The sequence below is a fragment of the Oncorhynchus mykiss genome, chromosome 18 (assembly GCF_057628025.1).
Source record: "Oncorhynchus mykiss isolate SJ-2025 chromosome 18, ASM5762802v1, whole genome shotgun sequence".
Taxonomy (NCBI): domain Eukaryota; kingdom Metazoa; phylum Chordata; class Actinopteri; order Salmoniformes; family Salmonidae; genus Oncorhynchus; species Oncorhynchus mykiss.
The window spans coordinates 19,456,636-19,469,941 of record NC_143039.1 but is presented as its reverse complement, the minus strand read 5'-3'; the positions used below and the strand labels follow the sequence as shown (position 1 = coordinate 19,469,941).

The 13,306-nt window shown below is 43.2% G+C and overlaps 1 protein-coding gene across 4 annotated transcripts in view; it reads right to left on the bottom strand.

Annotated features, from left to right (window-relative positions):
• LOC110497058 (uncharacterized) overlaps window positions 1-12,639 on the bottom strand; it is a 38,532-nt gene extending 25,893 nt beyond the window's left edge. The window contains exons 1-12 of one of the 4 annotated variants that reach the window (XM_090207627.1): window positions 12,149-12,639; window positions 6,156-6,404; window positions 5,707-5,928; window positions 5,383-5,399; window positions 5,103-5,135; window positions 4,927-4,959; window positions 4,450-4,503; window positions 4,148-4,240; window positions 3,654-3,731; window positions 2,833-2,877; window positions 2,663-2,716; window positions 1,944-1,997 (exon numbers count right to left, since the gene is read on the bottom strand). In XM_090207627.1, coding sequence (XP_090063753.1) covers window positions 1,944-1,997; window positions 2,663-2,716; window positions 2,833-2,877; window positions 3,654-3,731; window positions 4,148-4,240; window positions 4,450-4,503; window positions 4,927-4,959; window positions 5,103-5,135; window positions 5,383-5,399; window positions 5,707-5,928; window positions 6,156-6,404; window positions 12,149-12,239 — 1,023 coding nt within the window. In that variant the 5' untranslated portion in view covers window positions 12,240-12,639. Of the gene's footprint in view, window positions 1-1,943; window positions 1,998-2,662; window positions 2,717-2,832; window positions 2,878-3,497; window positions 3,536-3,601; window positions 3,628-3,653; window positions 3,732-4,147; window positions 4,241-4,449; window positions 4,504-4,926; window positions 4,960-5,102; window positions 5,136-5,382; window positions 5,400-5,706; window positions 5,929-6,155; window positions 6,405-12,148 lie in introns of those variants that run through there. The other 3 variants (XM_090207628.1, XM_090207630.1, XM_090207629.1) reach the window with 3 other exon arrangements.
• Between the last annotated feature and the right edge of the window lie 667 nt (window positions 12,640-13,306).

Genomic DNA, 13,306 nt, shown 5'->3' with positions numbered 1-13,306 from the left:
TTACAGGACAGGTAGGTAACAAATAGTTGTAATTTTCACTCTCTCAGATATGGACAAACAGCATTTCCCTTACAAAAAAAAATTGCGGTTTTGAAACTGCAGTAAAAGTGAAGTAACTGCAGTCAACTGTGGTATTTTGGATGCAGTGATTGCAGAATAACTGCAGTTATACTGCACTGTAACTGCAGTTACACTACAAAATTACTTGAAATTACTTGAACCCTGTGGTACCCCAATAGAGACTGCCAGAGGTCCGGACAACAGGCACTCCGATTTGACACACTGAACTCTTGTCTGTGAAGTAGTTGGTGAACCACGCAAGGCAGTCATTTGAAAAACCAAGGCTATTGAGTCTGCCGATAAGAATACGGTGATTGACAGAGTCGAAAGCCTTGGCCAGGTTGATGAATACGGCTGCACAGTACTGTATTTTATCGATGGCGGTTATGATATTATTTAGTACCTTGAGCGTGGCTGAGGTGCACCTGTGACCAGCTCGGAAACTGGATTGCACAGCAGAGAAGGTACGGTGGGATTGGAAATGGTCAGTGATCTGTTTATTAAATTGGCTTTGGAAGACTTTAGAGAGGCAGGGCAGGATGGCTAGAAGACCGGTGACGTCGACCGCCGAACGCCGCCCGAACAAGGAGAGGGACCGACTTCGGCGGAAGTCGTGACAGATTGAGGGCATCTAGCTTAGATTGTAGGACAGTGTACAGTGTATATTACAGTGTACTGCAGTTATACTGTACTCTGACTGCAATCTTTTTTTGTATGGGTTCAACAGATGAACCGCACTTCAGAAAGGTAAACAAACAGCACTCCAACATAATGTGAAACTGATTCTGGATAGGTGTGTAAGCCTAAATGTTCACTGCAGTAAAGTTTGATGTAGAACAAAGGTTAAAAAAATTAAATCTAAGTCTCCATGTTGGGTTTGCTTAAGTGACATGCCCGAGAAACTGGTGTTTGGAGGACATGTTGCCATGGTTCGCCTCGGGCCTTCGAACCAAGCCAATATATCCTCCAAACTGTCACGCCCTGGTCTTAGTATTTTGTGTTGTCTTTATTATTTTGGTCAGGCCAGGGTGTGACATGGGTTAATTATGTGGTGTGTTTTGTCTTGTTTTTTTTGTAGGTATTGGGATTGTGGTATAGTGGGGTTATCTAGAAAAGTCTATGGTTGCCTGAAGTGGTTCTCAATCAGAGGCAGGTGTTTATCGTTGTCTCTGATTGGGAACCATATTTAGGCAGCCATATTCTTTGAGTGTTTGGTGGGTGATTGTTCCTGTCTCTGTGTTTGTTTGCACCAGATAGGGCTGTTTAGGTTTTCATTTTGTTAGTGTGTTCATGTGTAGCTTCTTTATTAAAGAACCATGAATCAAAGTAACCACGCTGCGTTTTGGTCCGCCTTCACCGCAAGAAAACCGTAACACAAAGACCAGCTTCAAAGGCATTACCACCCGTTGTATAATCCCGAACAAAGGTGTGTTAGGCAGTTTCGTGTTAATAGCCAAGAGGTTTAACTTGGCATTCTACCATCTCTGATAAAAGTTATTAAACAAGTTAATGACACAACATGGCATGTTAGGCAGAGTTAGACACAACCGGCGCCTATCAATCAAATGTATTTATAAAGCTCTTTCCATCAGCAGATTTCACAGTGCTGTACAGAAACCCAGCCTAATACCCCAAACAGCAAGCAATGCAGACGTAGAAGCACGGTGGCTAGGAAAAACTCTGCACTAATCTTACTACATACTATGAAGGAACATATGCAGAAAGCAACCAATATCAACATACTAGGCTCATTCATACTCAGAAGATGTCATATCTAATGCGGGTTGTTCCTCACCACTGGCCCTATGGGTCCTGGTCAAAAGTATTGCACTATATAGGGAATAGGGACACGGCCGATGTCTGTTGGAGTGTAGAGTACTTACATCTGGTCCTGGTTTTCCTGGTGGGCCCTCAGGTCCTCTGTGACCAAAGCCACCCTGTATAAAAACATGTCCAATCACACACAGTCAATACAACATATAGCTCTGGTGTAACACCTCAAGACAGACTGTGATTGGTAGATCACCGCAAGACAGTGTGTGATTGGTAGATCTTGGTGTAACACATCAAGACAGTGTGTGATTGGTAGATCTTGGTGTAACACCTCAAGACAGTGTGTGATTGGTAGATCTTGGTGTAACACCTCAAGACAGTGTGTGATTGGTAGCGGAGGTAGTTCAGTGATCGAAGCTGGTGTGATGATGATAACTTTGCCTGAGAACTGAAGACTTGTGTTAGCTCCCTGAGAGTCAGTTGACTCAGCCGCGGTATGATTTTTTATTGAGCGGATGGTCAGGAACATAATTACAAATCATTTGTAGACTACAAATTGACATCAAGAAGCCCAAACAGATCATTTCTCACCTTGCTTACATTTGAATGTGATCACAAACTGTTTAATGTGATCACAAACTGTTTAACTCTATATTATGCCCACATAAAGGGCTTAGGCCCTTTTTTTGTTGAGTTAGCTCCCTGTGCTAATGCCTAGGCTTTAGCTCAATGGGCTAACAGTCTTCAAGCATGTAGATGACCAGGATTCAAACCCAGTCAAAAAAGCATCAGAGAGATGACTGATGCAGAGATTATGCATGGTTCTTACCATGGATCCGGGGTCTCCAACGTCTCCTGGGGCCCCCTGCCCCCCTGTAGGGCCCTACAAGACAGGGAGGAAAAGGAAATGATCACATATCTGTCTGTTTACTTACAGAAATGATCTCCATTAAGAATTGATGTCTGAAAGGTAGATATAGTCATCCATCTTTGACTTACTGGTTGACCGGACTGTCCAGGAGGCCCTCTTGGTCCTGCCTCACCCTAAAATATACATGGAGACAACATACAGGGGTGTTAACCCTGGTGTTCTGGCTAAATTCCCAATCTGGCCATCAAACCATCACGGTCACCTAATAATTCCCAGTTTACAATTGGCTCATTCCTCCCCTTCCTCTCCCCTGTAACTATTCCCCAGGTCGTTGCTGCAAATCTGAACATGTTATCAGTCAACTTACCTGGTAAAATAACAGATTAATAAAATAAATAAATAAATACAGAGACAGAGTAATGAGTAATATAGGCACAAACCTAAAGGAACTGTCATTCAATCAAGCCCGCCAAAGACAATGTATAAGACAGGATGCAGCTGAGGGGAGGACGGCTCATAATATTGTCTGGAACGGAGCAAATTCAATGGCATCAAACACACGAAACACATGGAAACCATGGAAACCGTGAAACTAATTCCGCTCCAGCCATCAACACGAGCCTGTCCTCCCAAATTAAGGTAACACCAGCATCCTGTGGTAAATACTCTACAGTATGTCTTTCCTTGTTTACAATCTACTGCCCATGGACACACACACCTAGCAAGGACTACCATGCAATGAGGTTTGTTTGGGACTTTTTTGTAGAGGACAGCAGATTTAATAGTAACTTACCCTGTTGCCAGATATCCTCCCCATCATCCCAGGTGATTTAATAGTAGCTCACCCTGTTGCCAGATATCCTCCCCATCATCCCAGGTGATTTAATAGTAGCTCACCCTGTTGCCAGATATCATCCCCATCATCCCAGGTGATTTAATAGTAACTCACCCTGTTGCCAGATATCATTCCCATCATCCCAGCTGATTTCTCACCGAAGCCTGCTGCCATTTGAGAGACCAGCTGACCCTGGGGGGGAGAGGAGGACGGTCATTCATTCATTATCACCACGGTGTGGAAGTTCTTCACTGGTGACCACAGACTCCGTATGAAGAGAATAGGTGCAGTGTCCCCCCCCTCAACTGGACAGGTACAATGAGAAGAGGGATAGAAAAGGTTTGGAAGCTCTGAGCTATCCCTACAAGCCCCCAAGTCTCTTCATGTTACTTACTTTGATGTTTTGGGGTGAAAAAGATTTCAGGTACAGCAAGCACATTCGTCCAAAAAGCTAAACAAAATACAAAATGGCTGTATTTTTTCCAAAACCAACCCTCTCAGTCAGTTTACTAACAAGTGTAGGAAGGGAAATCACTTTTGACCAGAAATGAAGGTTACAGACTGCACCAGTGAAGAGTCGGGCTGGGGAGACAGACAGACAAACTCACCCCAGGGTGTGAGGGCTGGCCGGGGGATCCTGGCTCACCAGGGTTCCCTGGGACTCCTGGTTCCCCGTCGATGCCAGCTGGGCCCTGTAAACCCTGGATTTTAGGAAACATATGCAAACACATGAGTGACAGTATTGAACGTCACTACTACAGAGATGATTCGACATGTCTACCAGATTCAACATATGAAGGTACTGAAGAGCAGTGAGTTATCTCAGGATAGTTTGTTAGTCTTCGGTCACATTGAATCGCAGTATTGTAACACGCTTCTCTAGATGTAAATGTCATGGTGTTAGACATACTTTTCTGCCCTTGAAACCAGTGTATCCTCTGTTCCCCTGAGCCCCGGGAGGACCCTGAAACATTGACACAGATAACAAGAAAACATGATCACTTCACATTATATTTTACACTAGCAGTAGTGTCTTCCCACTGTAGCTGTGGACAGAGACCGCAGTAGTAGCATCAGCTAACCCTCAATACTGACACTCTATAGTACCATCTAGTGTGGTAAAGAGAATCTGACTGAAAATTAGGAGGGGAGTGGCCAGCCAAACTTCTATACAGTATACCAGAGGAGGCTGGTGGGAGGAGCTATAAGAGGACGGGCTCATTGTAATGGTTGGAATAGAATCAATGGAATGGAGTCAAACACATTGTATCCATGTGTTTGATGTCATTGGTACAGTTCCATTGATTCAATTCCAGCCATAACAATGACCCGTATGAGAAACTTATAACATAATCATGTCAAATAATAATGTCTACAGAGTGCTCACCATTGGTCCGGGTTGACCTACTGGCCCCACGACCTGGAAACAAAAAACAAACAAAAACACTTATAAAAGTGACAGTATGATGTTTTTGATAACAGTTGTCATAATAGGTGTCAAAAGTCACGTGAATTGTTAATTAACAGATGCGCTGTCTCTGAGAGGTATGAACACAGACTTACGTAAGGGATATCACCAGGTTCGCCTTTCTGACCCTGGAAATCAAATGCATCACATAACAATGTGACAATCAGCTCAGCTATTCAGGTAGCCTGGTTCCAGATCTGTTTGTGCTCTTACCAACCCCATTGTTCATTGTCAAGCCAAATACGTGTATGACAATGAGTGACAAGGAGTTGGCGTGACAACACAAACAGACGGGCACTCAGGCTAATATTCAGGGGTGTGTCCAAGTAAAAATTGGAAAACCGAAGATTGAGAGTATCTTTTATCATTACTCACCTTGAACGCCATCATTTCTTTGAGGAAGGGAAAGGAAGAAATCAGATTTTAACGTAGATCTTTCATCCTTCATTTGACATGTGATCTTCAATGACTTGATACTGTGTTATATGTTGAAACACTATGAAATCTAGTATGTTTTCCCCTCTTATCATCAGTCAGTGAGACACCTCCAGGGAATCCAAACTTAATCGCTACGTTTCACACTTGGGTTTCCGTGCAACACCTTGCAGTCACAGTTCGTCTGAGGTAATGATGTAGACATGTGAGCCCCGCCCTGTTTAAGCATGTATGTATGTATGTATATATACATATATATCTCACCTATCCTCCTGTTAGCGCTGGAGAAGCTGTCACACACGGGGCAGCACTCTCCCTCAGGGATGGTCACCTTCTCACAGTTCCCCACCATCTCACACTGCACCTCCTCACAGATGGTGGTTCCACTGTCACACACACACACCCTGCACGGCTCTGGGGTCCACATGTCGTTGTGGGCGTACACCTGCCCGTTGTCCCTGCAGCTCTCATCCTTCTTCTCCTCTACTGAGTCATGGAGATTGAAGAACAGAATATGAATCACACATAGGTCCTATTAGAAAATACTGAGAGAACTGAGAGGATGTAGTGAGTCTGAAATTAGAATGTTGTAAGAAATGTAACAACACCATTAATCGAACACCATTCCATCATGACCATGAGGAATAATTCTCTTAGTGGGCACTTGAAATTGTAAAACATGGATCAATGTAATGTGGTGAGAATGTAGTCACCTGTTTTGATCTTTGGTAGCAGATTATCCCAGGTAGTAGCCTGCTGGCCCTGGGTTCCTGCGGCCTCAGAACACACAGGGCAACATTCTCCCTCAGGGGTGCTGGTGTCCTTACAGGCTAGGTCTTCACATCGGATGTCTTCACAGGTAATAGTCCCCAGGTCACACACACAGATCTTACATGGCTCCGGGTTCCAAATCTCGTTGTTGCTGTAGACTTTGCCGTTTTCGGCACAGCTGTCTTCGTGCCCTGCCAGAGCAAGTAAACAGCATTTACACACGCATCTTTACATGTTATGTCCTCAACCCATATGAGGTAAGAGGTAGAATAACCCTCTACAATAACACCAGGAAACAACACCACCATGTTTCTGGGATTTTCAGAGATGACAAAAAGCATGAATTATCATTTCTGGCCAATAGAATCAAGGGGATGTTTAGGAGGCCTGATGAGGGATGAGAGTTTTTAAGGACCATGTGACCTGATGAGTGTCCATGTGACTAAATTATTAGTCTTGTAAATTGTGTGTTTCTTCTATGGCCACTAGGTGGCAGACTGAAGAGAGAGAACAATGTCCCAGAATGGGACAATCTCACATTTACTATAATGTGGACAATGTGGTGTTGGTGTCATTGTGTTTAGGTACACGTCCAAAATTCTGTTAAATCAAGTATAGCTCACTTGCCACGAACTCGCCAATGCGTGAAGCGTTCAGTTTAGGGTTTTTATGAAGAATGTAACACCATCTCAGATTGTCCCCAGGATAGAATGTCCTGACCTACTCTTTATGAGTAGGTCAGGACATATTCATACCTACTCTTTATGACCTACTGTTTATGAGTAGGTCAGGACATACTCATACCTACTGTTTATGACCTACTGTTTATGAGTAGGTCAGGACATACTCATACCTACTGTTTATGAGTAGGTCAGGACATACTCATACCTACTCTTTATGAGTAGGTCAGGACATACTCATACCTACTGTTTATGAGTAGGTCAGGACATACTCATACCTACTCTTTATGAGTAGGTCAGGACATACTCATACCTACTCTTTATGAGTAGGTCAGGACATACTCATACCTACTGTTTATGAGTAGGTCAGGACATACTCATACCTACTCTTTATGAGTAGGTCAGGACATACTCATACCTACTCTTTATGAGTAGGTCAGGACATACTCATACCTACTGTTTATGAGTAGGTCAGGACATACTCATACCTACTGTTTATGAGTAGGCCAGGACATACTCATACCTACTGTTTATGAGTAGGTCAGGACATACTCATACCTACTGTTTATGAGTAGGTCAGGACATACTCATACCTACTGTTTATGACCTACTCTTTATGTTTCTATCATTTTCAGTGAAGCTCTTCATTGTCAAAATGTGAAGTTAAAGGTTTTTCCTCCGATGTGTAATTATGAATCTTGGAAGAAGCTCATACCAAGGGTGTAGTTGCGTAGGGCGATTGCTCACCATAAGAGCAATTTCACAATTTTCTATGACAAAATAGGAAGTTCGTCATTATAAATCATTACGTTACTTATCAAAATTACATCTCCCCAGTTGTCATTTGAAGTTGTGAATTCTAGGCCCACATCTAAATATAGTCGACATAAGTACTGATTAAGACAGTGACGTCATGTAAGTCCAAACCAGTAATATAGACTAAGAAATCAGACTTTCCATTCAGGTTCTGGGCTTGATGTTATTTTTGGACCTTTATAAATAGGTGCCTACGTTGCTCTTCCCACTTCAATGAGATCCCTGAGACTAAAGTTCCCTGACGATAAGAGGAAGATGATACACAGCACGATGACACAGAACAGAAGCTCTTTTCACAATTCATCTGTGAATCGGGGAAACATCGCTCCAATACAGATGCTGCCTGGAAGCAAGAAACAACCCAAGCACCTCCCATGGCATTATCTAGGCGGGGTGGTGGGGCCTCTGTTGGAAACTAAGGGAGTGAAACTAGGAGAAACACTGACCACCTGCTGCAGTGCTATATGTAGTATCCTTGCGGAATCTCACTTTTATAAACTTAGCCAGTTTTATATGAAAAACGTAACTTCTAAGTACTCATTATGTGGGCGAGCTTCTCCCCAAGAGAGAAGCTACTTTTCAAAAGCAGGAGTTATTTCAGGGAAAACCACAGCGGCCTATATTATAGGTTATGCTTAGCATGTGCCTGTTGCTGGACTGTATTTCTGAGCCAGCCATGAGAGGCCACACCCAGCTAACTCCACAGCCATGGAATCTAAACGCTTCATCATATGGACCAACTTCCATTTACAAAATGTTATAACATTATTAAGTCAGCTGTACCCAAGTGAATAATGTAAATGAATCAATAATATGTATATTGACTTCACCAACTCGGGGGTTATTATTAAATCCATTATATTCAGTGTTGATCACTATAAAGGTGAGGCCTGTGGTTACTGTAAATTGAATCCATTTGTGGTTTGCACATGGACCAAAACACCGTTCCTCTTCAGTTAATTATCCAATATGGCCGCCTGCTATAACTTCCCACTACACACTGACCTTCATGTCACTGTGTTGCTCAGCTGTGAAGTCAGGTGAAAGTGATCTTGGTGTTATATTATCAAGCACTATCACACATTGTCCAATAGTATACTGTTTTACAACTACAGAACATGGGGGAACATTTTGGAAAGTATGGTGTTCATGTCTTTTTCACTGTAGCGTTAATCTGCTCAAACAATGCACCACAAAAGGTTGTTGGCTTGGGGAGGACGGGCTCGTTGTAATGACTGGAGCGGAATCAGTGGAACGGTATCAAATACATCAAACACATGGTTTCCATGGTTTCCAGGTGTTTGGTGCCATTCCATTTGCTCCGTTCCGGCCATTATTATGAGCCGTCCTCCCCTCAGCAGCACACTTCACTGTTCAAAGACAGCATACTCCTAAAGGGTTATAGGCTTTGTGGATGCCGACAGTATGAAGCATATTCATACCCAGCATGCATCATTTCACTGGGTGTGTCCGGTCGCTCTCTGGCAAACCCCTAACCAAAATCAGTGGCCTGTTTTGGTCCGTCCCCACATCATTATGGCCACGGCGCTCTACAACCCTTCATTCAGCCTTGCACTGAAATAGCCCAGCCAGTCAGCCAGCCAGCCAGCCAGTCAGCCAGCCAGCCAGCCAGCCAGCCAGTCAGCCAGCCAGCCAGTCAGACAGTCAGCCAGCCAGCCAGCCAGCCAGCCAGTCAGCCAGCCAGTCAGCCAGCCAGTCAGCCAGCCAGTCAGCCAGTCAACCAGCCAGTCAGCCAGCCAGTCAGCCAGTCAGTCAGCCAGCCAGCCAGTCAGCCAGTCAGTCAGCCAGCCAGCCAGCCAGTCATGCACACAACACCACTTTAACACGTAGTCTGTCTCAGAGGGATGTATTTTTGTTGCTGTTATTGTAGAGAAGAATTTGTTCCTAACTGACATGCCTTGTAAAAACCAAATAAAAATATGGATTCTATCCATGTATGTATGTTTGTATCCAGACATTTCTGAGAGAACCTATCCCATTTGTTTTATTAGAACACTTTATTTACTCTCTTGTAAAAAGCTACAATATAAACAATGAGAAAATAGCATCCATTAAAAGTGTTGATTTTATTTTCTGTTTTTTGGGGGGTGTGATGTTGAGTGCAAGGCCAACGTGGTCCAGAGACTGGGTGGCCTGTAAACTGGACTGAACCTGCTGTGAGTGAGCGGTATGATGGTACTTATAAAACAAACCACTTCCTACAGTAAAAAAAATAAAGACACATTTTAGTACTTTATATTTCATCGTGAGAAAATAATTGTGATATTGAGGCGTGTAAACTGAACACAAACTTAAAACAAAAAAATAAAGACACATTTTAGTACTTTATATTTCATCGTGAGAAAATAATTGTGATATTGAGGCGTGTAAACTGAACACAAACTTAAAACAAAAAAATAAAGAAAAATAAAATAAAAAATAGAAAGATAGAAAAGGAAATATGAACGTTGCTTATACAACGCCTATAGATGTTCAATAAGGCCCATAAAAGTATTAAACACATAAAAGTGTTGCATCCTCTCATTGACATGCTTGGTCTATCCTGAGAAGGGTTGCAACAGTAGGGTATATTACTCTAAACGTTCGAGTACTTTACCAGTAAACTAACAGAATGTTGGTAACTTTCAAGGAATATATGGAATCTTATCAGATGACATCTAGGGGCCTTTTTGGGGTACTTCAGATTATAACAGGTGTCTGTAATTATCTCTGTCCCTCTGTGTGGCTTATCACATGTAAAATATATATACAGTATATATATATATATATATATATATATATATATATATATATATATATATACATGTCTAATAAGATGACTTTTAAAATAAAAAAATGGAATGACAAAACTGTAAGACATCTGAAATATAAACCTTAGTGAATATCATTTGTGTTTAATGAGGGTTGTTTCAGCATGAAATATTATGTATATATTTTTACACACTTGTATTTATTTTACTATGTCAATATGTCTTTGTTGTAAATGTTTTGTGGCCAAACTGGTGGCAGTTGTGAAAAAAGACAATATTTGGAAGAGTTGCAGAGTTAATGCCATTGTTGGTTAGAGGCTTTTTTCATTAATTATGCTCTTTTCTCTTGAACCATGTGGTCTATCCACTAGAAACTCATGGACAATATGGACACAGATATAAAAAAATGAATGTTATATATGAATATATATTTTTTTTAGTATTCAAGTATACATCACCAAAGTTACCATAGTTTGCCATAGATCACTGAAGATTCCAGTAACTTTGTTATATTACGGGTAGCTTTGCAACCCTAATCCTTTGTTCCCAGAGGGACTTTTACAAAATGTGTTCCCTGTAGACTCAAGATCTCCATGGAAAAACAGTAATTCCTGTACTCTGCTGCAGTTCTGTGGAACGGGTTACCAAGCAACCTGAAAACTGTCTTCAGAGAAAAGCTTTAAGGTGCCACTTAAATAATATCTGAGAAATAGTGTGTCGGTGTGATTAGAGGTGTGATTAAAGGTGTGATTAGAGGTGTGATTAAAGGTGTGATTAGAGGTGTGATTAGAGGTGTGATTAAAGGTGTGATTAGAGGTGTGATTAGAGGTGTGATTAAAGGTGTGATTAGAGGTGTGATTAAAGGTGTGATTAGAGGTGTGATTAGAGGTGTGATTAAAGGTGTGATTAGAGGTGTGATTAAAGGTGTGATTAGAGGTGTGACTAGAGGTGTGATTAGAGGTGTGACTAGAGGTGTGATTAGAGGTATTCTTTGATGAGGCGACTCCTAAACGGGCACCTCTGTGCTGTTGATAAGGTTGATATAGTAGTAATTGATTATACTGTAGTTTTTAAATTGCATTGTGTGTGTGTGTCAATCTTGACCACCTGCCATCTACCTGCCGAAGAGGACCACAGCAGTCTACCACAGTGGACGCATCATAATACCCATAAAAACAGGGTTTTTCCACCATTAATTTTCCACATTGTGAATTCTACAAAAAATTCCAATGAATAGTGTGTTTGGTGTAGGCTTAGCTTGGCATGACGTTTTGATAGCCTGGTCTGTGTTTGGTGTAGGCTTAGCTTGGCATGACGTTTTGATAGCCTGGTTTGTGTTTGGTGTAGGCTTAGCTTGGCATGACGTTTTGATAGCCTGGTCTGTGTTTGGTGTAGGCTTAGCTTGGCATGACGTTTTCATAGCCATGTAATTCTCTCTTGGACAATTTTATCAATTATTCAATTCAATGTGACATCTGTAATGTCGTCTGCGCCTGACACAGCCTACGACTTCTAATTATTAAATCAATTAAATCAATCAATTAAAAAAATGTAGAACAAAAAGTTAAACACGTGAGCAATTCATATCACTCAGTACAAGCAATAGCAATCAACACAATCATCTGTCAGTCAGACCATAAGTCATGCAGTGCAGCCCCGTCCACTCACCTAGGTTGACATCCTGGCTGGTCACTGTCAATACCGGAAACAGAGATATAGCCAGACATAGAATAATCCTGGAGAGCACAGAGGTGGCCATGTCTGCACCTGAGACAGGCACCTTCCCAACACACGTACAGGGCAGAGAGGAAGACGAGAGGAGAGGAGGATGAGAGAGCTAGGCTAGCGTTGCAGTGCACAGTACCATCCAGTAATATCCAGGTAGCCTTGAGAAGAGAAAAGAACTGCCTGAACTAGACCAGAGAAACAGTCTCTCTCTCGCTCTCTCTCTCTCTACTTCTCTCTCTCGCGCCACCTCACTCTCTCTCTACTTCTCTCTCTCTCTCTACTTCTCTCTCTCTCTCTCGCGCCTCTCTCTCACTCCCTCTTTTAAAGGGTTGTCTAACCTCTAATTTTCTTCCTTTTTTCCTGTGCTCTCAGTCTCAGACAGCCAGCATTCAGCAGATTACTGAAAATAGAATCCGTTTCTGATTACAGATGACATTATAGTAACAGTAAAAGGCCCTATATATGGGATGTCATGTGTGTCATCCTAGAGCTCTGACGAGGAGGAGTAGTAGGAAGGATCGGAGGACCAAAATGCAGCGTGGTATGTATCCATAATATAATTTAATGAGACTGAATACAAAAGAACAAGAGAACGGGCGGGCGGCTCTGGCAGCTCAGGACAGACGGGCGGCTCTGGCAGCTCAGGACAGACGGGCGGCTCTGGCAGCTCAGGACAGACGGGCGGCTCTGGCAGCTCAGGACAGACGGGCGGCTCTGGCAGCTCAGGACAGACGGGCGGCTCTGGCAGCTCAGGACAGACGGGCAGCTCTGACAGCTCAGGACAGACGGGCGGCTCTGGCAGCTCAGGACAGACGGGCGGCTCTGGCAGCTCAGGACAGACGGGCGGCTCTGGCAGCTCAGGACAGACGGGCGGCTCTGGCAGCTCAGGACAGACGGGCGGCTCTGGCAGCTCAGGACAGACGGGCGGCTCTGGCAGCTCAGGACAGACGGGCGGCTCTGGCAGCTCAGGACAGACGGGCGTCTCTGGCAGCTCAGGACAGACGGGCGGCTCTGGCAGCTCAGAACAGACGGGCGGCTCTGACAGCTCAGGACAAGAGGGCGGCTCTGGCAGCGCTGGACAGGAGGGCGACTCTGGAA